We start from the raw sequence: 25,098 nt of genomic DNA on the forward strand, positions 1-25,098 counted from the left end.
AGGCGATTAATTTTGAGTTAATTTTTGAATACAGTGGAGGGAGGGATTCAAGTTCAATCTCTGGCATGTGGCTATGAGAAGACTATTATTTCTGCTTATCAAATAGATGCAACTACTTTAACATATACGGACCGCTATTCAGATTTCCCCTTTCCTTCCTCCCCCGCTCTTTTTTTTCAGTAATCTCTACACCCAACAGAGATCAAGTCACATGCTTTCCTAACTGAACCAGCCAGGTGCCCCTTTTGATCAAGAGTCACATGCTTTCCTAACTGAACCAGCCAGGTGCCCCTAGGTTTTTTTCTTATATTTGTATTTTTTCAGGTCTTTGAACACCATCTAAAATTTCAAATGCATCAGCATGGAGATATTCATAATACTTTTTTGTGTGTATTTAAAGATTTTACTTATTTATTCATGAAACAGAGAGGCAGAGACATAGGCAGAGGGAGAAGGAGAAGCAGGCTCCCTCTGGGCAGTCTGAGGTGGAACTCAATCCCAGGACCCTGGGATCACACCCTGAGCCAAACGCAGACACTCAACCACTGAGCCAACCAGGTGCCGCCATACCTTCTTGAAAGACTTTTAATGAATGCAGAAGCAGTGAGATCTCCATTTCACTTCTGATATTTGTGCCTTCATACTTTTTTCATTGGTCTTGCTGGAGATTTGTCTTCTCAAAGAAGCAACACTTAACTTTGTTAATCCTATTATGTTTGCTTTCTATTCCAATAAATTAAGCTTTCTTCTTTGTGCTTTAGTTTTTTAATGACTTGAGATAAATGCTTCACTCATGGACTTTTAGCTTTATTCTTTTCTAATAAATTATTAAATCCCCTCTAAGCACAGCTTCATCTATCCCTCATGAACTTTGATGTTTTATTTTCACAATAAAATTTTTTCTAACTTCCATTGTGATACCCTTTTTTTTAAATGTTTATTTATTTATGATAGTCACAGAGAGAGGCAGAAACACAGGCAGAGGGAGAAGCAGGCTCCATGCACCGGGAGCCCAATGTGGGACTCGATCCCAGGGTCTCCAGGATTGCGCCCTGGGCCAAAGGCAGGCGCCAAACTGCTGCACCACCCAGGGATCCCTGTGATACCCTCCTTAACTCAAGATTACTTTTTCTTTCTAACTTCCATTGTGATACCTTCCTTAACTCAAGATTACCCTCGGTAGCTGGGTGGCTCAGCGGTTTAGCACCGCCTTCAGCCCAGGGTGTGATCCTGGAGACCCAGGGTTGAGTCCCGCTTCAGGCTCCCTGAATGGAGCCTGCTTCTCCCTCTGCCTGTCTCTGCCTCTCTCGCCGTCTCTCATAAATAAATGAAATCCTTAAAAAAAAATTACTTTGGAGTATGCTTTGTAGTTTCTAAACATAAGGGTTTTTTTTTTAATCTTTTTTCTCCCCCTAGCTTTTTTAAAGTAAGCTTTATGCCCAAGATAGGGCTAAACTTGGGACCCAGAGGTCATGAGTTGCATGCTCTCCTGAGCCAAGCAGGCACCCCCCTAGTTTATTTATGGTCAGAGAATATACTCTGTGTGATTAATAAGTTGACAGACTTGCTTTTTTAAGCATGTGGTCTTTTCTAAATGTCCAACATGTACATAAAAAAACCTGTATTATGTATTTGTCGAGAGTGTAATAGCCTATATATACATGGTGGTTGGATCTATTGTATTTTTTATAACCCTACCATTTTTTGACCACGTAATCTTTTATGATTGTGCATTTCTCTATTTCTCCTTGTTTTCTGATAAATTTAGTAGCTATTGAATTCTATAAATTTATAATTGCTAAACTTTTCTGGTGAATTAGTCCTTTTCTCATTATCAACTGTCTCTCTTTGCTACTAATTAGTATTTTGCCTGAAATTGTTTGATATTAATATAGCCATATTATCGTTCATTTACTGTTTATGTATCTTTCTACATCCTTTCACTTTCACCTTTCTGTATTCTTACATTTTATGTGCGTCTCTTCTATATAACTCAGTTGTATCATTATCTGAAAAGGTTTATTGGAAGATTTTACCCCATTTACACTTACTGCAATTTCTGATCCATTTAGAATTAACTGTACCACCTCTACCTCCCCAAATGTTTTCCCTGGGTTTTTTTTTTTTTTTTCCTGTCTTGCTTTCTCTTGGGTTGAGTACTTTTTTTCCTGTTGTTCCATTTTATACCATTAGTATATGTAATATACTTTCATAAATCTTTTAGTGTAGTTACCCTAAATATTAAAACAGGCAAGTTTAATATAAAATGACAGCTTAACCTTTCCTTAGACAGAAGGACCTTAAAACACTTTTCCATTTATCCCCACCCCTCAATTTACATGCAATTGTTTTCATGTACTTTAGTTCTGTTTTTTTTTAAACACTCGAGACATTATTTTTGTTTTAAAATCACTATTAATTTAAACCTCCATATTTACCCTGTTGTTCATCATTCCTTCTTGCAACTCCAAACTTCTATTTGGTATCATTTCCCTTCTGCTTAATGACATCATTTTTGTGTAGTTTGTTCACAAAAACTTCTCACTTTTTGTGTGAAATTTTCCTAATTTTACCTTTTGTGCTTTTACTGTTAAGGACACTTTTGCTTTGTACAGAACTCTAGATTAGCAGTTATTTTTTTCCATTACTTTGAAGATGCCATTCCATTGTCTTGATTGCCATTGTTTTTACTGAATAATCAATTGCCATATATATTTAGCCCTTTGAAACATGCCTTGGGGGATTCCTGGGTGGCTCAGCGGTTTAGCACCTGCCTTTGGCCCAGCGCATGATCCTGGAGTCCCCAGATTGAGTCCCGCATCCGCTCCCTGCATGGACCCCTGCTTCTCCCTCTGCCTGTGTTTCTGCCTCTCTCTTTCTGTGTGTCTTTCGTGAATAAGTGAATAAAATCTTTAAAAACAAAAAAGAACATGCCTTATTTCTTTCACTACTCTAGACCTTTTTCCTTTTCTAGTTTCCAGTAATGGTAATATTTGCATAAGTATGATTTTCTGAATATTTTGCTTGAGGTTTGTGGGACTTCCAAAACCTGTAGCCTGACGATTTTCATAAATTTTAGATATTTCTTAGGCATTAACTCCAAATATTCTCTTTCTTCTCCTTTCGGGACTACAGTTGCATTAAAGTTAGCCCACCTCTGTGCTCTTCCCTGATTCTTTTCCATCCTTTGGACTCTCTATATAGATCATTTTGAATTTTTTCCTTCTGACCAAACCTAATTCACTATTCCTTCAGCTATTATTTCACCTGATGTTAAACTCATTCACTAAATTCTTAATTTTAACTTTGTTTTTGTTTCTTAAATTCCTAACTCCCTAATGAACCTGATCTCAGGGTTCAAAGCTCAAGCCCCATCCTGGATATAGAGGTTACTTTAGAAAAAAAAAAAAAAAAAACTGAAGATGCTTTAAATTTCTAAAGACAAAAGATTAATAAAAGTAACTATCTTTCAAATCTTTTTAACAGCAAAGTGAAAGTGGTAAACAGTCTCCATTAAAAAAAAGAAAAGAATCCAGGACTCTTAACAAAATTAAACGTAGGCTTACTTATAGAGCTACTTCAGAAATGGGATAATACCTTAGACATGGACAAATACCTTATTTTAATCTAAAAAAAGTATTTACTGGATCATATATTCAAGTTTTCGATATGCCATTTGAAATAAATTATCCTTGAAAATAAATCATTCAATATAATCTCTGAAATATTATCTAGTTAACATAATATTTGCCTTAAGTATATCAGACAAATATTTACTATCAGCAAAATAAAAACCAGCAAAGCATTTTTGTATCTGAATGCCTGACATTCTGATCCAGTGGATTTACATTTTTTCCTAAGTATAGTAATTTTTAAAAATCTCTTTGGGTACTCAACATATTAGAAGTACAACTACCTATTTATAATTGCCAACTTCTAACATATAAGCCATCAATAAACACCAACACAATATTTTAGCAATCATCTTATGTGAATTGACAAATGGAAAACAAAATTCTCACTAACAATGGGTCACCAAATTCTTTCTTATAACAGTTACTATAAAAAATTTTATTTAAAAAGCCTAAATACACAAACACGATTAAACATTTAAAATTAAACAAAAAAATAAAAAACAAAATTAAACTGAAATAAGTTATGATTTCCTTTTCCTCTTTTACAAAAAAATTCAAACATAAAAGGTCAAGTTTAATTCTAAGTATTTTTGTTTCTAATTGTTTTCTAATACAATTTTAGTAAATCATTTATTCAGTCGTTTCTTTAGGTTCTCAAGGTGTTCTGTTTTAACATCTTGCAATGCCAGTACCATTGCTTTAGACAAGGAAGGATTAAATGAAATAGTCATTAGACAGCACAAATCTATTAAATCTCTCTGACACTTCTGCAAACCATCCAGGAACTTTTGGTATTGAAGAGGGTCCTTTTTTGACTGTTTCATTTCTGGTACTGAAAACCCTATAAAACTAGTAAGTATTTCATCTGCAAAGTCTACATCTAGATATGCAGTACCATCAGAAATCTTTGCTGTTATACTCCAAATGCCACCAGAACTTGAAAGATTTCCAGTTAAGGTTACAATAAATGCTTTGACCTTCACTGTTGTAATTTTCTTTGGTCTGCTGGCCATTAGAATAGACAAATAGATAAAGGGTGGAGAATATAAATCCATGGCACTAGAAAGAGGAGTGCTGTACTCTGATGGTCTTGAACAAGTCTGTAAATGGTGATCATTTTCATTAGAAATGTGTGAACTCCTTTTTGGTACATAATTTACCAGCTCTCCATTTGATATTGATATTTTATTATTTAAGGAATGTCCATCTATACTGCTGAAGGTTTGTTTTATTTTATTATCTGTCTCTGAGTCTTTATTTGTAAAATCATGGGGATGGGGTACATTATTATGAACTGAAAAAACACTACTGTTTTGGTCTCCAGCAGATGGACTACAAAAAGATTTGCCTTCATTAATCATTTGTTCAGATAAATTTTTTTTGTTCTGATTATTATTTCTGCTTTTGCAAGTCAAAGAAAAATTACCCAGAGTATTAGGTTTATGTGAGACTCTCTCTATTATACTCTCATCTGGGGTTCTGTTCAAAGTCAATGGCTGCAATTCTTCAGTTTCCATTTGTGAAACTATCTCTATACTTTCATCTGGGGTTCTGTTCAAAGTCAGTGGCTGCAATTCTTCAGTTTCCATTTGTTCTTTCTGGACAGTTTCTTCTAAAAGCAAGGCCTCCTCCAGTGAAAAGTCATCTAATTCCCCATCAGTGAAACACATGGATGGATCTGGTGGTTTCTCTTTTGGTTTTGGAGAAATAATATGTTGTTGTTCAAAGCTTGACTGCCTTGTGGGAATAGTATTTGAAGAACTATCTGTACCGAAAAATCTTCTGTCTAAGGAGGTATCATTATTTGCTGCAAGCTCATTTTCATCAAGACTTGCCAAGAGTTCTTCATCAGAAGGTCCTAATGCAGGATCTAGAACATCTGTAATTCCTGGGATGCTTTGGTTAGGATTATTTGGTATAACTGAAACTATAGGATCAGGTTCCCCAATTAATCTTGCAAGTACTTTTTCTTGGGCATATTCTTCTAAAAGAGCATCTACTTCTCCTCCCAACAGCTTCACATTTTCTGGTTTCAATAAGAGCACGCCAAGGCGGAAAGAAATGTTTCCATAAATCAAAATTTTTGTACCTGGGGGAAGATCACTATGAAGAGCTGGAATAGACTGATATTCCATTCCCTGTATTTGTACAATTCCATCAGTTAGCTGTAGCATCAACATGCGTGAAGGCTTTGCTTCCCAAGGTTTTGGGGTGACCTGTGTTTCAGCTGTAATTAGGTCATTCGTTGTGTTCTTTCCTCTCAGCTTCTGTATCTGGGAATATGCAGGCTGACTGACATCAACCAATGAATTAATCTGAAGAGCAAAAAATCCAGTCAGTTCTCCTTTTGGAACTTCCAAAATGCCATCAGGTAAAAGAGGGTGTTCCAAATCTCTCAGATCAGTCAGAAGCCACTGCTCGAATACTTGTTTATTCATTTGTGCCTGACTTAAATTTACATTATCGTTTTCCTCTTGAACCCAGTTAACACAAGCTTCCAACCACATTAGAGGTACTTTAACATGCCACGTAGCTAAAAGCCAGGTTTCAACTCTTAATGCAATATTAGTTACATTCATTCTTTTAAAATAAAAGAAATTATTGTGTATGTGTTACCTGAAAACAAAGAAAACAAAAAAAATATGGTAATTCAGTACATTTAAATAGAGTTTCTACAATTATCTACAACTCACAGGTATAACCACACTCTTTAGATTTTTCTCTCTTCAACATCTTAAAATTCTTTGACTTTCTATATGGCCAAAATTCAAATACCACAAGTAATTAGATCATATAATGAGAAAAGCAAAAGGTTTGAGACAGATATATTCAAATTACAAATTCTGTGACCTTTATAAATTTCTTAACTTCTCTAACCCAGTTTTTTCATCTGTAAAATGCCAATACACCATCTATCTTCCAGGGTTGTTGTGAAGATTACATGACTAACATTTGTAAAGCATAATATCAGATCTATGAAAGATACTGGGTAAATGGTAGTTATTATTATATTAATCAGATTCTAATCACTTAAACTTTAGTCAAAAAACAATAGTCACTAAGGTTCTCTTCATATGTTTAATTCATATTCTATTAAAACTTTTACTATTGTTTGTCCATCTAGCATTTAAATACATGGCCTGTGGATAAAAATATAACCAATAACAATGGAGTCTGAGCTGATATAAAGTATCTTGCTTGTTTGGCTAAATAAATCTCAACAGTCTTATACTTCTGATTTTCTCAGTATAACAGTAGTTGCAAAACACTAAACATTAATTAACCCTGTGTTCACAAAAGTATATTTTTTCCTCCCAAAGATGATAATATCTAAGAGTTAATAAAACTTATAAAAGTTAAAAAAAAAAAAAACTTATAAAAGTTTTAATGTGACCACAAGAAAACTTACCATCTGGAACAGGAACATAGGATTTGATGACAGGATTTGGAACAGCTTGTTCAGTGGAGTAATTGTTATCTCTACTGTTCAGAAATGGCCCTGGGACAAGAAGCAGTAATGGTTATAAGGCAAAGCTACAGAAAGAATCACTGGTCTATTCGCATGAGTGTAAGAGTTTGGTGCTACAGTACTGGGGTTCCCTATTATCAATCAGGGCAGAGTGGGGTAAAACAATAAAAACATAAGGTTTGGTATGAGCCAAACAGAAACAAATGACCTTGAGAAATTTATACATTGCCTGTGTGTTTCCTAGTCTGTATGTTTAACCTCATAAGATTACTGTAAAAATTAAAGATAGAAAGAGGATGGACCACAAGGCACTGGCACAGGCATGTATCTTGGGCAGCTGGGCCAGGTGATCCAAGGAGGTGATCCAGCAAGCCTCAGGTATCCTCACCACCATGGACAGTCACAGGATTTACAGAAGCTTCTGTAGGCTGAGAAGGGGGTGCCCAGAAAGTGTTCAAGGTCCACATGCAAAAGAAACTGAAGCTGAAGCGGGTCAAAGCAGCTCAAGCTGAAATAGAACAGTACAGCCTGCAAAGAGAGAAAAACGTCCAAGGGTGAGGAAACTGCAGCTATGAGATCCCATGGCAGTGGCAGCACTGAAGTGGAGGAGGCTCAGGAGATGATGACCATCTTTCAGGCATAATTCCAGCAAAACAGGGATGAAGTCCTAGATAACGTCTTAGCCTTTGAGACAGCAACCAGAAATTCATGAAAATTACCACATAAATGGACAAAGGAAGAAGAAAGAAGTGCCCGTTCCAGGGAATGGAATTTTGGATGCCTTCATGGAATATGAAATTTCAGCAAAACTTGAATTATATTCATGAAAAGGCAGTAAATTATTTCTGTATATTCTACAGCAAGTCCTTTCACTTTTTGGAGAATAACAAATCTAGCTTCTTTGTATGAACTTAAAAGCTTATCCTACTGTACAACATGGAGACTATAATTAATAATACTGTATTTCATGTTTGAAAGCTGCTAAAAGGGATGCCTGGGTGGCTCAGTGGTTGAGCGTCACCTTCAGCTCAGGGCATGATCCTGGAGTTCTGGGATCGAGTCCCATATCAGGCTCCTGCAGGGAGCCTGCTTCTCCCTCTGCCTATATCTCTGCCTCTCTCTCTCTCTCAGTGTGACTCTAATGAATAAATAAAATTAAAAGTTAAAAAAAAAAAAAAAGGAGGGACGCCTGGGTGGCTCGGCGGTTGAGCATCTGCCTTAGGCCCAGGGCGTGATCCCAGGTCCTGGGATCAAGTCCCATATCGGGACCACTGCAGGGAGCCTGCTTCTCCCTCTGCCTGTGTCTCTGGGTCTCTCATAAATAAATAAATAAAATATTTTTTTAAAAAAATAAAAAATAAAAAAAAAAGGCTGCTAAAAGAGCAAATCTTAAAAGTTCTTATCACAAGAAAAAAAACGCTATAATTATATGGTGATGTTAACTAGACTTATTGTGGTGATCATGTCACAATGTATACAAGTATCAAATCATTATATTGAACCACTGAAACTAATATAATGCTGTTTTTATATAAATTATACCTCAATTTTAAAAAAAAAAACACCCAGAAAAAGGAGTTTACCTAAAGATTTCTTTTTTACCTTGTATTTTTTAGAAATGTAATGAATATACATTGTCTGGTTCCCTATGTCTTTTAGCTCAAGCAACATATATACATCAGTAGTGACTTTGGGGCACCTGGGTGGCTCGGTGGTTAAGCATCTGCCGTTGGCTCGGGTTATGATGCTGGGGTCCTGGGATCAAGTCCCACATTGGGCTCCTCGTGGGGTGCCTGCTTCTCCCTCTGCCTGTGTCTTTGCCTCTCTGTGTGCCTCTCATGAATAAATATATAAAATCTTTAAAAAAAAAAATACTGACATTTTCTTTATTAGATGTAAAAAAAAAAGTTTTGAAGAAAGAAAAGGGATTAAATGTTGTTATTTTTCCCTAGAGCTTTCTTGAGTGTAAGCAGCTTTATCTATGAGAAAGCAGTAAACAGTTATTTGTAACCCGTGTTAAGTAGCAGAGATCCTTAAAATAGTCTTTTCTGGCTAACAGTCACGACAATAGGGACACCTGGGTGACTCAGGCAATTGAACGCCTGACTCTTGATTTTAGCTCTGGTGGTGATCTCAGGATGGGATAGAGCCCCACCCTGGGCTGGGTGTGGAGCACAGGGCCTGCTTGAGATTCTCTCTTTCCCTCTGTCCCTTGCATACATGCATGCTCGTTCTCTCAATAAATAAATAAATAAGTACTAGTATAATTGTTTGGGCTGCTTTGAGTTCCTCTTAATCAAAATTATTAGATGATAGAATTAGGATTTAGTTACATTTTATTACATGTTATTATTTGGTATATTGATAATCATTTAAAAGTAAAGACTATCATGAAATCAATCAACCAATCAAAATAAAATAAAATAAAATAGCTAGGAGAGCCAGTATATAATCTAGTGGTTAAGAGTACAACTGCCAAATTGTCTCACACTTATAAATTTGGTGAACCTAAACAAGAGATCACATTAACTTAACAAATGGTTACAATTTAAAGGAGTTATAGTTGTGAGTTTTACATGAATAACATTTTAAAGGAGGGGCTAAGAAGGTCATTATAATTACAGAACTGGTGAATATTTAGGGTGAAAAAAGTGAGAATATAGATACATATTATGTTTTTAATTATATATGAAAAACAATTTAAAATTTCCAAGGCAGGAAAGGTCCCTGGCCCATTGTGTTGAAAACAGACCATGTAGAGATTGATCAAGACTCTTGAAGACATTTAAGACTATGGCACCCCTATCCCAAGTCAGAGATACTGCTTCTGCAAAGGATAAAAAAGAAAATCTCTGGACTGGGGGATACCAGAGTACAGTTGAAGTGGAGATACCATACTGAAAATAGAGGGAACAAATTAATTCCTAACTCCTACTAAACACTGACCACATACTACTCTCTTCCTTTACAAAGCACCCAGAAATACCAGTGACGAGTATGCTCTCCTAGAAAGGAGACTAGAAAATCTTCCTCTGGGCAGTCTTACTACCTTAAAAGAAAAGACTTAAAGATATTAACACAAGAGGTTCTCCAATTAAAAAGCACATGTTGAAATTGCATCCACAGACTCAGAGTTTCAATCAGTTTCCTAGTTCCCCTCTCTTAACTATAACAAGACATCTAAGAAAAGATTCTAACAATAAGATGCATCAAACAAACAAACAAAAAAAGCAGTGAAGTAACAATGAAAGGAGACAAAAACTTCAAAAAAGCCATTACTAATACCCTAAGAAAGATAACTAATATCCATGTAGTAAGAATAGGATTCTAAAACAAGAAATATTCATAGGACAGGGGCTCCTGGGTGGCTCAGCTCAGTTGGTTAAGCGTCTGCCTTCGGCTCAGGTCATGATCTGAGGGTCCCGGGACTGAGCCCCATATCAGGCTCCCTGCTCCGTGGGGAGCCTCCTTCTCCCTCTTCCTCTGCCTGCTGCTCCCCCCTGCTGTGCTCCTTCTCTGTGTCAAATAAATAAATAATATCTTAAAAAATATTCATAGGACAAAAAACAACTCTTAGAAATTTAAAATAAGATAGTGGAAATGAGAAACAATAGAATGAATGGAAGATAAAGTCAAGAAATCTTTTCCAAATTTAAACATCAGTACAAAGAAATCAACAAAACACAGTGGGGATGGAAAAGAACAGTCTAGTTAGTCTAACAGACTAGGAGTTCCAGAAAGAGAAAAGAGAAAATAAATGAGGGAGGAGGGAGGGATAATCAGAGAAATAAATTAAGAAAACTTTCAAGAACTTAAAGATAAGTGCTTCTGAATGGAAAGAACCCAATATGATGGATAAAACATGTAACAAGGCATTATCTTTATGAAATTTTAGAATGTAGGGACAAAGATGTTGCAAGCTTCCAGAGAAGAATGACAAACAATAACGAATGAAAATGGCTTTAGATGTCTCAATAGAAACTGGAAGGTAAGTGAGCAATTCCTTCAAATTCTGAATGAAAAGTATTTCCAACCTACAAATCTCCACCTAGGCAAAGTATCAATCAAGTATGACAGTGAAAGAAAAACATTTTCAGATCAGCATTGTCCAAAACAATTTTGTAATGGAGGATATGTTCTAACATATGAAAGACATAAACCAAGAAAGAGGAAGAAATGAGAGGAAAAACATTATAGTGAGGGGCATTTGGGTGACTCAGTGGTTGAGCGTCTGCCCTTGGCTCAGGTCATGGTCCTAGAGTCCCAGGATCAAGTCTTGTATCAGCCTCCTTGCAGGGAGACAGCTTCTCCCTCTGCCTATGTCTTTGCCTCTCTCTGTGTGTCTCTCATGAATAAATAAAATCTTAAAAAAAAAAAAAAAAGCATTATAGTGAAAAGTATTTGCAAGATGTAAAGGCAAACAGCTCAGAGGCCTTGAAGAGAAATTATTTTTCAAGATAAAATCATGTGAGACCACTCTTTCCAGGATCTCCTGTTTTTCTCTTTCTTGGTTTATACTTCTATTAGTTAGAGCATCAACATATCTCAACGCAGAGGAGAAATTTAAGTAACTGTAGGAGTTAGGGATTAACCTGATGAAAAATGGTAGAGAAAAGAAAAAAAAAATGCCACTCAAGAGAAAATAAAATGTACTACAGGAAAGATAAAGCAGTATTTGTATACTACACAGCTTAGTTATAAGTACTTAGTTATAAGTAACATGTGTGGTCATAACAGACACTCTAAATAATTATTTGACAAATTTTAATATACAGATTTGATAGCAAGATGGAAAAGGAATGGAAAGAAATCAAAGAGAGAGACAAACCATGACACTCTCAACTACAGGAAACAGAGTTGCTGGAGGGGAGATGGGTGAAGGAACAGGGTAATTGGATGATGGGCATTAAAGAAGGCACATAATGTGATGAGCACTGGGTTATATGCAACTGATGAATTACTGAACTCTATTTCTGAAACTAATGATGTACTACTATATGTTGGCTAATTGAACTTAAATTAAAAAAAAAAACAAAAGATGTAATACCAAAATGGAAAAATGTGTGTGAGGGTAGAAGTGGGTGAGAGAGGTAGGTGGAGAGAGCTAAATTCTTATCTCTTGCAGTAAGTCAACAGAAAGTGCCTAAAACTGAAATATTAAGATGTAGCAGTACCTGTATGGTTTCCTGAGTCCTAGAAGTAAATACAAAAAAGAATCAGCTAGATAAGTTGAAAGTGGTTGCTTTTGAGGAAGAGGACAGGGAATTGATATTTTTCAAAACAATTCTTTGAAGTTTGATATTTTAAATATATACAAAACTTTGTTTTTAAATCTTCTCCTTCCATTGATTTCTTTGTACTGATGTTTAATTTGGGGAGAAGAATTTAACTTTACCTTCCATGTGCTCTGAGTTTTTCATTTCTGCTATTAGCAATAAACAAAATAGTACAAAAGTATATCTTTTAAAATTAAAGGTATGAATTATAATAGTAATATACTGGGACAGATGGTAGTTACATTTGCAGCGAATAAACTTGTTGAATCACTGTTCTACACCTAAAGCTAATATAATATTGTGTCGACTATACAAAAAATAAATAAATAAAGGTATAAAAGACAAAATGCTTTCCTCTAAGATCAAGAATAAAACAGATGTTGGGGTGTCTGAGTAGCTTAGCCGGTTAAGCATCTGACTTCTTGATTTCAGCCCAGGCTGTGATCTCAGGGTGGTGGGATCAAACCCCCCATGGAGCTCTGTGCTCAGTGCAGAGTCGCTTGAGATTCTCTCTCTTCCTCTCCCTCTGCCCCTCCTCCTCAAGCTCACACTCTAAATAATAAAATCTTGAAAAATATAAATAAATAAACTGATGTGCTACTCACTTTGGCAGTACATATACTAAAATTGGAGGAATACAAAGAAGACTACCATGGCCTCTGTGCAAGGATAACACACAAATTTGTCAAGCATTCCATATTTTTATGAAATAAAATCTAAAAAACAACAATACACAAAAAAGAATAAAGGAGAGGTCTACTCCCAACATTTTAACATTTACAGGAGGCACTGTGAGTGCAATAAGGCAAGATAAAAATAAAAGGTATATAGATTAAAACAGAAAAAAAATAGCATGCAGAAAGATATATAGACCAATAGAACAGAATAAAGAGCTAGAAACAAACCCTCATATATATAGATACTCCAATGATCTTTGACAAGGGTGCAAAGGTTACACAACAGAGAACGGATAGTCTCTTCAATAAATGGTGCTAGGAAAACTGGATATCTACATGCAAAAGGATGAAAATGGACCCTTATCTTACACCATCATCAAAAATTAACTCAAAATGGAGATCTAAATGTAAGGCCTGAAACTATAAAACTACCAGAAGAAAATATAGGAGGAAAAGCTTCATGACACTGGAATTATATCTTGGATATAATACAAAAGAATAATTAACAAAAGCAAAAACAGACAAATAAAACTATATCAAACTTAAAACTTCTGTGCAGCAAAGTAAAAGAGTAAAAAGCAACCTACAGAATGGGAGAAATATTTGCAAACCATAATCTGATAGGGGTTAATATCCAGAATATATAAAGAACTCCTGAACTCAGTAACAACAACAAAAAACAAATTTTAAGAGTGGGCAAAAAAACATACATTTTCCCAAAGATATACCAATGGCAAACAAGCATATGAAAAGATGTCCACCATCATCATCATAAGGGAAATGCAAGGGCAGCCCAGGTGGCTCAGTGGTTTAGCACCGCCTTCAGCCCAGGGTGTGATCCTGGAGACCCGGGATTGAGTCCCGCGTTGGGCTCCCTGCATGGAGCCTGCTTCTCCCTCTGCCTGTGTCTCTGCCTCTCTCTCTCTCTCTCTCTCTCTCTCTCTCTCTCTCTCATGAATAAATAAAATCTTAAAAAAAATGAAGGGAAATGCAAATCAAAACTGCAATGAGGTATCATTTCATACCCTTTAGAATGGCAACTAGCCAAAACCAAAACCAAAGAAAATAACAAGAGTTGGTGAAGATGTGGAGAAATCGGAACCCTTACACCTACTGTTGGTAGGATTGTAAAATGGTGCAGCAGCTATGGAAAAACAGTATAGAGGTACCTCAAAAAATGAAAAATAGAACTACCATATGATCTAGCAATCCTAGTTCTAGGTATATATCCAAAAGAATTGAAAACAGAATCTCCAAGAGGTATTTGCAAACCCCTATTCATTGTGGCATTATTCACAATTGACAAGATGTAGAAGCAACTTTGTTGTTCCGTAACAGATGAATGGATAAAGAAAATGTGGTATATAGATAAAAAGAAATATTATTTGGTCTAAAAAAGAGGGGGGGGATCATGTCATATGCTACATGTAACATTCATGAGCCTTAAGGACACTATGCTCAGTGAAATAAGCTAATCACAAAAAACAAATACTGCATGATTCTACTCATATGAAGAATCTAAAGTAGTCAAATTCATAAAAATAGAAAGTAGATGTGATTGCCAGAGACTGAGGGAAGGGAAAAATGATAATTGTTCAATGGATATGGAATCTCATTCATGCAAGATGAAAAAGTTACAGAGATCTCTTGTATGATGTGTATTGAGTTAACAATATCATAAAATACACAACAGTTGTTTAGAATTTATGTGTTTTCTACAGTAAGAAAAACAAATCAAAAAGAAAAAGAAAACATTACTTCTAAAATAAAGATAACATGAATGTTTATGAAGAATGCACCAAAGAATCTACAAAATAGCTATATGGCCTGATAAATGAGTTAGGGAGATGCATCTTTTTCACATTATTTCATGTTACATTTTCCACATTTTTGTGTGTTGATGGTTTCACTGTTTAAAATGACCCCTGCACAGTGCTGAAGTGCTGTCTTATGTTCCCAAGTGCAAGAAAACTGCAATGTGTCAAATGGAAAAAAAAAATGAATGTAACAAAATATATGCATGATATTTATCCTGCAAATTACTGATGAAAGAAATCAACGACAACCAAAACAAATGAAGAGACTTGCTGTGTTGAAGACTCTATCTTAAGGTTTCAGTTCTCCCTCAACTAATCTAAAGATTCAGTGCAATTCCATTCAAAATCACAGCAATCTGTTTTTTGTAAAAAATGACAAGCTGATTCTAAACTTTATAAGAAAAAAAATAATAAAATTTATAAAGAAAGGTAAAGGAACTAGAATAGTCAAGATAGGGCAGCCCCGGTGGCGCAGTGGTTTCGCGCAGTCTGCAGCCCAGGATGTGATCCTGGAGACCTGGGATTGAGTCCCACATCAGGCTCCCTGCATGGAGCTTGCTTCTCCCTCTGCCTCTCTCTCTCTCTCTCCCTGTCACTCATGAATAAATAAATAAAATCTTTTAAAAAAATAGAATAGTCAAGATAATTTTGAAAATAAAACACAAAGTCAAAGGACTCACACCATCTGACTTCAAGACTTCGCATACAATCAAGACAGTGAGGTATTGGCAAAAAGATAAACATATAAGCCAAAGGAAAGAGAAGACAGTCTAGAAATAGAAATAGACCCACACATAATATGGTCAGCTGATTTTCTACAAAGTTGCAATTCAATGGAAACAGGATAGTCTTTTGAACAACTGGTGCTGAAACAACTGGGCATTCATACTCAAAAATAAGAACCTCAACCAATACCTCACACTTTATATAAAAATTAGCTCTTAAGTGAATCATAGACCTAAACGTGAAAATTAAAACTATAGGGCAGCCCCGGTGGCCCAGCAGTTTAGTGCTACCTTCAGCCCAGGGCCTGATCCTGGAAACCTGGGATGGAGTCCCACATCAGGCTCCCCGCATAGAGCCTGCTTCTCCCTCTGCCTGTCTCTCTCTCTCGCTCTCTCTCTCTCTCTCTGCCACATGAATAAATAAATAAAATCTTAAAAAAAAAAAAAAAACTATAGAAAAGCAGGGATGCCTGGGTGGCTCAGTAGTTGAGCACTTGCCTTTGGCTCAGGGAGTGATCTTGGAGTCCCGGGATTGAGTCCCACATTGGGCTCCCTGCATGGAGCCTGCTTCTCCCTCTGCCTGTGTCTCTGCCTCTCTCTTTCTCTCCTCTCTCTCTGTGTCGCTCATAAATAAATAAAATCTTTAAATAAATATATATATATATATATATATATATATATATACTACAGAAAGGTATAAGTTTAGAGAAAAAATTTGTGATCTTGGTTTCTTAAGTTTTTTTTTTTTTTAAGATTTTATTTATTTATTCATGAGAGACACAGAGAGAGGCAGAGACACAGGCAGAGGGAGAAGCAGGCTCCCTGCAGGGAGCCAGATGTGGGACTCCATCCCAGGGACCCAGGATCACAACCTGAGCAGAAGGCAGATGCTCAACCGCTGAGCCACCCAGGTGCCCCTCTTAAAAGTTTTCTTAAGGACAACATCAAAACTATAATCCATAAAAAAAGAAATTAATAAATTGGGCTTTATCAAAATTTTTAAATTCTGCTCTGTGAAAGACACTAAAAAATATAAAGACACACATACAAACTCACACATGACAAACCACAAACTGGGGGAAATAATTGACAGAAGACTTATATCCATTATATATGAAGTATATTATATACTTAAAATTCAGTAAGAAAAATAACTTATGTTAACATGAATAAAACATCTGAATAGGCACTTCACCAAAGATACGCAGAAGGCAAATAAACTCATTAGCTCAACATTATTAGACCTTAAGGAAATGCAAAATTAAAATCACAATGTGGGGGATCCCTGGGTGGCGCAGCGGTTTGGCGCCTGCCTTTGGCCCAGGGAGCGATCCTGGCGGGATCGAATCCCACATCGGGCTCCCAGTGCATGGAGCCTATTTCTCCCTCTGCCTGTGTCTCTGCCTCTCTCTCTCTCTCTCTCTGTGTGACTATCATAAACAAATAAAAAAATAAAATAAAATAAAATAAAATAAAATAAAATAAAATAAAATAAAATAAAAATAAAATAAAATCACAATGTGGTACTACATATCTATTAGCATGGATAAAATAAAAAATAACTGAGAATACCAAATATTAGAATTTTCATACATTGCTGGTGGGAATACAAAATGGCACAGCCACTTTGGGAAAACAGATAAGCAGTTTCTCAGAAAGAAAAACATACACTTACCATAACAATCCAACAATCATATTACTAGGTAATTACTCAAGAGAAATGAAAACATATACTAATTAAAAACCTTTTCTGTGAATGTTTATAGTAGCTTTATTCATAATAGCCGAAAACAATCCAGATGTCCTTCAACTGATGATGGATATATAAATTATGGGACATCATTACAATGCAATATTATGCAATAATAAAAAAGAATAAACTAAGACTAGATCAAAGCCATGCATGAATGTTGCTATAGACTGCATCCCCCCAAAAATTCGTATGTTGAAAAATCCTAATGCACAATGTGATGGTATTAGAAGTAGGGCTTTTGGGACATGCTTATTAGGTCAGGAGGGTGGAGCTCATGAAAGAGATTATGGCTTTTATAAGAGACCACACTACCACCACCACCACTACCACGACCCCCACAGAGCTACTTTGCTCCTTTCACCATAGAAGGTTACAGTGAAAAGATGGCCATCCAGGAACACAGAAGTGGTTTCTCCTCACCAAACATTGAAACTGCTGACACCTTGATCTTGGACTTCCCAGCCTCCAGAGAAGTAAATTTCTGTTGTTTCTAAGCCCTTCAGTTTATGGTATTTTGTTAGAGCAGCCTGAATAGACTAAGACAAATGTCAAATGTAGGATGTGAAGTGAAAGAAGCCGGACAAAGACTGCACAATTCCATTTACATGACATTCTAGAAAAAGCAACATTAGCAACAAAAAACTATTCAATGGTTGCCCAAGACTAAAGATATAAGGACTGACTACAGGAGCATAAGGAAACTGGGGGGAGGGTGACAATCATGATGGTGGTGGTGATAGTGATATGGCTATGTTTGTTAAAACACACAGAGCTATACAAAAGAAAAACATGTTAGTGTATATAAATTATATCTCAATAAAAACTGAAGGTAAACACCAAAAGAATAGAAATGTAATTTCCAAGCTAGCCGAGGAAAAGAAATAAAGAAAACAATCCAACAGAAGGCATTAAGCAATATCCAACTATAAATAGAAACAATATAATGGTATAAACATGTCTAAATATATCAGCAATCAAAAATGAATATAGATTAACTCACCTGTTAAAAGATACTCTCAAAATGAATAAACCAAATCCAGTTGTATGCTTAAAGGACAGAAAAGAAAATAACATCAAATATGAAATTAATTAAAATAAACCCATGTTAAAACCTCCAAGCATGATTCCATGAAGCCATAGCTTAGTGACATCTTATCCTCAAGACTAAAAGATCTGTACAGTTGACCCCTGAACACAGGTTTGAACTGCACAGGCCTACTTTTATGAAGATTTTTTTCAATCATTATATTACTGTAAATGTGTTTTTTCTTATGATTTTCATAATATTTTCACCATCTTCCTTTACCATAGAATACAGTATATAGAGGTACCCCGGTGGCTCCATCAGTTAAGTGTCTGTGGCTCAGATCATGATATCAGGGTTCTGGGATCCAGCACTGCGGTCTGGCTCCCTGCTCAGCAAGGAGCCTGCTTCTCCTTCTCCCTCTGCCCCTACCCACCCCTCCCACCCCCACCTAGTTCATGCTCTCTTTCCATCTCAAATAAATAAAATCGTAAAAAAAAAAAAAAAAAAAAAAAACAATACATAGTACAATGTAACACAAAATATGTGCTAATTGACTACTTATGTTACAGCAAAGCCTCTGGTCAACAGTAAGCTATTAGTAGTTACAGGGGAGTGGAAAGTTCTAAGTGGATTTTCAACTGTGTCGTGGTCAACACCCTAACCCCAGCTCTGTTCAAGGGTCAACTGTAATTTTATTGTATCTGCTGTAATTTTTTTTTTTTTACCTAAAAAATTAAGCCAAATCCATGACTCTTAGGTGTGCTCATTCAATAAGTTCCCTATTTCCTCCGCTAAAATGTAAACACCACAGCACTGGCAGACTGACCTAGTATAATTTGCAAAGGTGTTGTGGAAATGCAATGACAGTAAGTAAACTGAAATTAGGACAAAGTGTACCTTTAGTTGAGTTATAAACTGTTTTAAGCAAATTATCAAGCATAAATGCCACAATTACAATTAAGTTGTCTGCAGAATGTTTTGTACTATAAGTCACTCTGGGGACAGTATATACCCCCATTATGACATGCAGCCACATAAATAGCAATGCTACTTTCTAGCTGAACCTATTAAATACTAGGAGCTAATACTATGGGTAATTTTAGGAGGAGGAAGGAAAAACGAAGACTGATTAGCTGTGAATTGAAAAAGGTCAAGGCTGGACAGAAAATGAACAAGGATGAATTTCAGACATATCAATCCTATATCCCAGCAAGTACAGCTGTATAAACAGAGATAAAGATAAGGACTTGTTGAAAATCAAAATTAAAACCTCTTATTTGTAAGATTTTTAACTTTTTTAAAAATATTTTTACAATACCTATAATATAGGTATTATATTATACCTAAACCTCAAAATAACACGATAGAATAAGTAGTCATCTACATAAAATAAAACTGAAGCATGAAGATTAAAATATAAAGATCAAAAACAAAACAAAACAAATCATAAAGATCATGTGGTAGCAGACCCAGAACTAGAACTAGTTCTTCTAATATCCATTTCTAAGCCTTTTGCTAGACCCTGTTGACAAACTCCTTTCAAATGACAATTGGGACAAATTCTGAGAAACACTGCTCAGTGAACCACAACTAAATTGTTCTATTAATGTGTGGCAGTACTAATTAATAATTCTATCTTAGTACTATCCTCTTGGATTTAAATCTCTACTTCTCAAGCAACTACGATTTTATAATAATGTTACTGAAAGCCGGCAAAGAAAAAATTCTAATGACTAAAACCCCAAAAGATAACCAAGACACATTTAAAACACTAGTAAATGTAATAAGATATACTTAACAGTATAGAAGCACTCAAACAACTAATCTCAAATATTTTACCAAAAGAGTCAAGAACTTTGGGGGAGGGGGGAAACTGACTGCTAAATGAACATGTTACATAGAATTCTTCATTTAAAAGCAAATGTAGGGTATAATGATCATATATGGATGTAGTCCCCCAACTGCATGTTATAACAATTGTAATAGAGCTTCTGGGTGGCTAAGGAGCTAAACATCTGCCTTTCCCTCAGGTGTGATCCCAGGATCCCAGGATTGAGTCCCCCAGGGGGCTCCCTGCTCCACAGGAAGCCTACTTCTGCCTCGGCCTCTCTCTCTCATAAATAAGTAAATAAAATATTTTTTTTAGTTGTAATAAATAAAAGAATTCTGTATATAATACGATGTTTTCTACAGGTTAGAAAGTAAATTTTATTTAAAAATTTAATTAAATGGAAAAAGTATTGTAACATAGGATCTATATTTATTATAAAGTTTAGACTGGGTTTCAATAACCAAGCCTTTTAATAATTTAATTAACTATATTACTTGCATCTACTCCTCCTGAGAATTCTTAAAGTTTTCCTTCCTGTCTTTCTGGAGAAATTGAGCAATCATAGTCACTGCAGGTAGAAACAACCTAGAGGGGAGGTATGAGCTAGGGAATACTATCTCCCAACTGCTCATACACAGTGAACAGCCCCTAGTCCTCAAGAACACATTGTCTAAAAAAGAAAAAAAAAAAGGAAAGGTATGCTTTTTAAACTGTACATTAAAATGAATAAATAATAAAAATATAAAAAATAAAAAATAAATTGTACATTAAGAAATGTTCCTAACAGGGCATCCCAGGTGGCTCAGCGGTTTAGCACCACCTTCAGCCCAGGGCGAGATCCTGGAGACTCAGGATTGAGTCCCACATCAGACTCCCTGCATGGAACCTGCTTCTCCCTCTGCCTGTGTCTCTGTCTCTGTCTCATGAATAAAATCTTTTTTTTTAAATCATTTAAAAAGAAAAAAATGGGGCAGTCCAGGTGGCTCAGCGGTTTAGCGCCGCCTTCAGCCCAGGGCGTGATCCTGGAGACCTGGGATGGAGTCCCACGTTGGGCTCCCTGCATGGAGCCTGCTTGTCCCTCTGCTTCTCCTTCTGCCTGTGTCTCTGCCTCTCTCTCTCTCTCTCTGTGTTTCTCATGAATAAATAAATAAAATCTTTAAAAAAAAGAAAAAAATGTTCATAACATATGATCACTTCTTTTACTCTCCGAAATGAATCTTAATAAAACAATCAAAAGGAGGACAAATATTTACATGCCAGAGTGTTTATCACTGTGTAGTATGGAAAAAAACAGAAACAATCAAAATGTTCAACAACGGGGGGGGGGGGGGGGGGAATTACACTATGTTGGATCTGTGAGATGGACGGTTATTGTCTTTAAAAAAAAATTTCTAAAGCTCTATTGAATATGAAAATACATTTATAATTTAGTTATAAAAAAAGCCAGATACAAAATTACATACATCTTAATCCCCATTAATTTTATAATCATGAAAAAAAATGTTTTCTAAAAAACTGATTTTATACACACTAAACACAATAATCTACATTTAAGTTCTTCACTGCAGGAACTGACCAGGAAAGAATAGAGTAGGAAAAACCTATTATTCACCACAAAGACTTAGACCTATTGGATCTATAAGTTAATTTTCAGTTCGCCTGGGTGGCTCAGTCGGTTAAGTGTCTGCCTTCGGCTCACGTCATGATACTAGGGTCCTGGGATTGAGCCCCGCAGCAGGCTCCTTACTCAGACGGAAGCCCGCTTCCCACTTTGCCCATCTCCCTCAGCTCCTGCTCTCTCTCTGCTTTCTCTCAAATTAAAAAAAAGGGGGGGGGGATTTTCAATTGGCCTCAGCTATTCCAATTGTTTAAAAACTAAACAAAAGGCAGAAGTACTATCCTTTTGGACATTGTACGTGGCATTAAACAAATAGCTGAGACTTAAAAGCTCTAACAAATACTGAAATCATAACCACTCGATGTTTACACTAGCTTCATCTAAAAAATTGTGTATCTTAACTCGTTAGGGGTAACTTCAAAATTTTGAGAAGGTATTCTCTGAAAATTAGGGGGGGGGGGGAGGCGTGTTGTACCCAGTGACCGAAATTAGAAGTTATCAGTGGCGCCGTTTGTGAATCCTCCATAACCTACCCTAAGGAAAAGACAGAGACTAGGTTCAGCAGCTTGGATCCTACATCTGCCATGTGACTTCAGACACGTTTCTTAACTTCTCAGTCTTAATTTTCTTATCCATGAGACAAAGATAACCACAATTTACTTGTAGGACTGTTGTAAGCTTTAAACTGCCAGCACAAGGTTAAGACACATAGTGAAGAACTCAGGAAATGTTACAATATTTCAAATAATCATTCAGCTGGGGACCCCTGGGTGGCTGAGCGCCTGACTTTGGCTCAGGGCATGTTCCTGAAGTCCAGGGGATGGAGTCCCACATCTGGCTTCCTACATGGAGCCTGCTTCTCCCTCTGCCTTTGTCTCTGCCTCTTTCTCTGTGTCTCTCATGAATAAATAAAATCTTAAAAAAAAAAATCATCCAGCTGCCTAGTGTACAATCTCAATTGTTGGTTTATCTAAAGTAAAGTAAATACTAGCTCTAAATTCACTGAGTTCAAAATAACCATAAAATTAATTATACAAGAGAGGAGGCACTGAATGCATCCATCAAGTTGGCAATCCTTGAATGAACAAAAGTACAATACAGTAGTTTAGTTGAAAACAACAGAGGATGAAAAAATGGTGAAAAGGCAGACCTTACTGTTATTTAAAGAGTACACCTAAAAAGTGAATTAAAACAAGGAGGAAACATGTGGAAAAAGAAGGGGAAAAAAACCCCATCTGGCAATGACATCTAAAAAAAGGTCAGTAACAGCTTTCACCAGTTAGGGCCCAGTCAGAAGACAGTGAAACTGGGAGGAGGAAGTTCATTGATATGGCTGTTTACTTTGTCTTACTTCTCTTCACTTTCTCAAGGCAGAAAATGATGGCTACACCAGAAATACTAGCTTGAAAGAAAGCACCAGTTCAGTACCTTATAAGTGATAGTGACGTGTACCAGGTGTCAAACAGCAACTTAATATTGCAAATCCTGACTGGCAGATTAAATCTCTATAATCCAAGAATTCACAACTCCTACAAACTGGTATCAATTCTTAGTCAAATATTTAAGAAAGACCTGCACCTCTCTCTGCCTGTGTGTCTGCCTCGAAAAGAAAAGAAAAGAAAAGAAAAGAAAAGAAAAGAAAAGAAAAGAAAAGAAAAGAAAAGAAAAGAAAAGAAAAAGACCTGCACCATGTAAGGTAGAACCAAACTGTGAACTAAGTATTACCTCCCAACAAGACTCTTCATAGACAGGCTCTTTATTGGGGGAAGGTGGGGCATTCAAAAACACATCACATTTAAAGGGACCTATATACTTCACAATCCTAGATGCTGCGGTCTAACATTATTTAACTATCCTCCAAGCCAGTAAATGTTCATGCTTCGTGAAGTCCTCAGTTCCCCCAAACAAGAGTTTCTCCCTAATTAGGCAAGTAAAAGATAATGGATGAACACAATTATACAATAAAACAATGCTGGTCACATCCACTTTGCGAATTATTCAAGAGGGAAATCAAGTTATGATAGGATGGGGAGGGACATCTGAGTGGCTCAGCAGTTGAGCGGCTGCCTTTGGCTCAGGTCATGACCCCCAGGTCCTGGGGCTCCCCGCAGGGGGCCTGCTTCTCCCTCTGGCTAGGTCTCTGCCTCTCTCTGTGTCTCTCATGAATAAATAAATAAAATCTTTAAAAAAAAAAAAAAAAGGTTACAAGAGGATGAGTCAGCACAAATTCACACTACGAAACGTATATACCTGCATTCTCCCAACGGTGGGCTTAATTGCACATGTAAATTATAACATTTTATGCTTCAACACGTATGTGGGGTTCTGGGTGAAGGCTGGGGACACTGGCAGCGGCCAGGCCACTTTCCAGAGTCGTCACCAATTCCCAGTCCCTTAACAAAAGAAGTTCTCCGAGCTGGGCACGGGGCCTTACAAGTAACCCAACGCACAAGTACGATCTTGACTAGGCTACGACGTTGTGGGTCCGTTTCCATTACAGCCGACTCCCGACACTCCCTCAGACCGAGGGATGAACAGCCGGATGCATAGGATTCGGACGCGTACAACTTACTGCGCCGTTTGCATTCATTTGGGGAGACAGAATGCAACACCTCACAGAGAAGCTGCAGCGACGACACCACAAAATACTCTCCTCACAGGCCCCATTCACAAAAATGGGGGCGGGGCAAGGGATCAAGAAGAAAAAGAGGGAAAAAGAAAGGTCTCGCCCGGACGCGCGTGCAAGCGCCTGGGGTCTCCGGGGAGCGCCGGCACAGAGCCTGGGGCGAAGGGGCCGGTCTCCGGGACGGCGAGGCCGGCCCGCGTCTTCCGGGATCCCGCCAGAGCGGACGGCTGACGGCGAGCCGCACACCGCCTGCTGCGCCGCGACCGGGCCGCGCCTGCCAGGCGCCGCGACCGGGCCGCGCCTGCCAGGCGCTGCGACCCGTTACAAACAGCGGGGCTACCCAGCGGGCGGGCCGCATTCACCAACAGGCGGAAAGCGGGCTGCGCGGCGGGAGGGAGCCGCAAGTGTGGACTGTGGAAACCGGGGCATTCGTCTGGGCCTACCACTGACCTGGGCGTCCCGCCTTCCTCTCGCGCAACAGCGGTCCCCGGGCCGCGCGACTGAGAACAGGAACCAACAGGCTCGCGCCCTAAGCCTTTTTTTTTTTCCCCTCTCGCTTCCCGCCCGATTTCCCGCGCGCTCACGCCCCTCCTCCAAAACCTAAAATTCCTTCAGCCCCCTCCCAAGTGCGCGTGAACCAGATA

At 37.3% G+C, this 25,098-nt stretch overlaps 1 protein-coding gene, 1 non-coding gene and 1 pseudogene across 4 annotated transcripts; 2 read left to right on the forward strand and 1 right to left on the reverse strand.

Moving 5' to 3' along the window:
- Nucleotides 1–1,327: 1,327 nt before the first annotated feature.
- RMI1 (RecQ mediated genome instability 1) lies at nt 1,328–25,050 on the reverse strand. 3 transcript variants are annotated; one of them, XM_041743147.1, is made up of 4 exons: nt 24,905–25,050; nt 18,353–18,399; nt 7,045–7,134; nt 1,328–6,251 (listed from the first exon to the last, which is right to left on the reverse strand). In XM_041743147.1, exon 4 carries the CDS (start codon nt 6,212–6,214, stop codon nt 4,262–4,264), a length of 1,953 nt encoding a protein of 650 aa, XP_041599081.1. In that variant the 5' UTR covers nt 6,215–6,251; nt 7,045–7,134; nt 18,353–18,399; nt 24,905–25,050; the 3' UTR covers nt 1,328–4,261. The 3 variants fall into 3 exon arrangements, with proteins under 3 accessions (XP_041599081.1, XP_041599082.1, XP_041599083.1); XM_041743148.1 differs by lacking the exon at nt 24,905–25,050 and adding an exon at nt 24,079–24,202; XM_041743149.1 differs by lacking the exon at nt 18,353–18,399 and having other exon boundaries at nt 24,905–25,003.
- Nucleotides 7,427–8,108, forward strand: LOC121478250 (annotated as a pseudogene).
- On the forward strand, nt 12,975–13,084 carry LOC121485942. Its single transcript, XR_005986442.1, has one exon. It is a non-coding gene; the product is annotated as a U6 spliceosomal RNA (small nuclear RNA).
- Nucleotides 25,051–25,098: the final 48 nt, after the last annotated feature.

Source organism: Vulpes lagopus, chromosome 2 (genome assembly GCF_018345385.1).
Source record: "Vulpes lagopus strain Blue_001 chromosome 2, ASM1834538v1, whole genome shotgun sequence".
Taxonomy (NCBI): domain Eukaryota; kingdom Metazoa; phylum Chordata; class Mammalia; order Carnivora; family Canidae; genus Vulpes; species Vulpes lagopus.

Bases quoted from the DNA above. Each gene is read 5' to 3' on its own strand.
- RMI1 (XM_041743147.1), bottom strand. From the start codon at position 6,214: ATGAATGTAACTAATATTGCATTAAGAGTTGAAACCTGGCTTTTAGCT.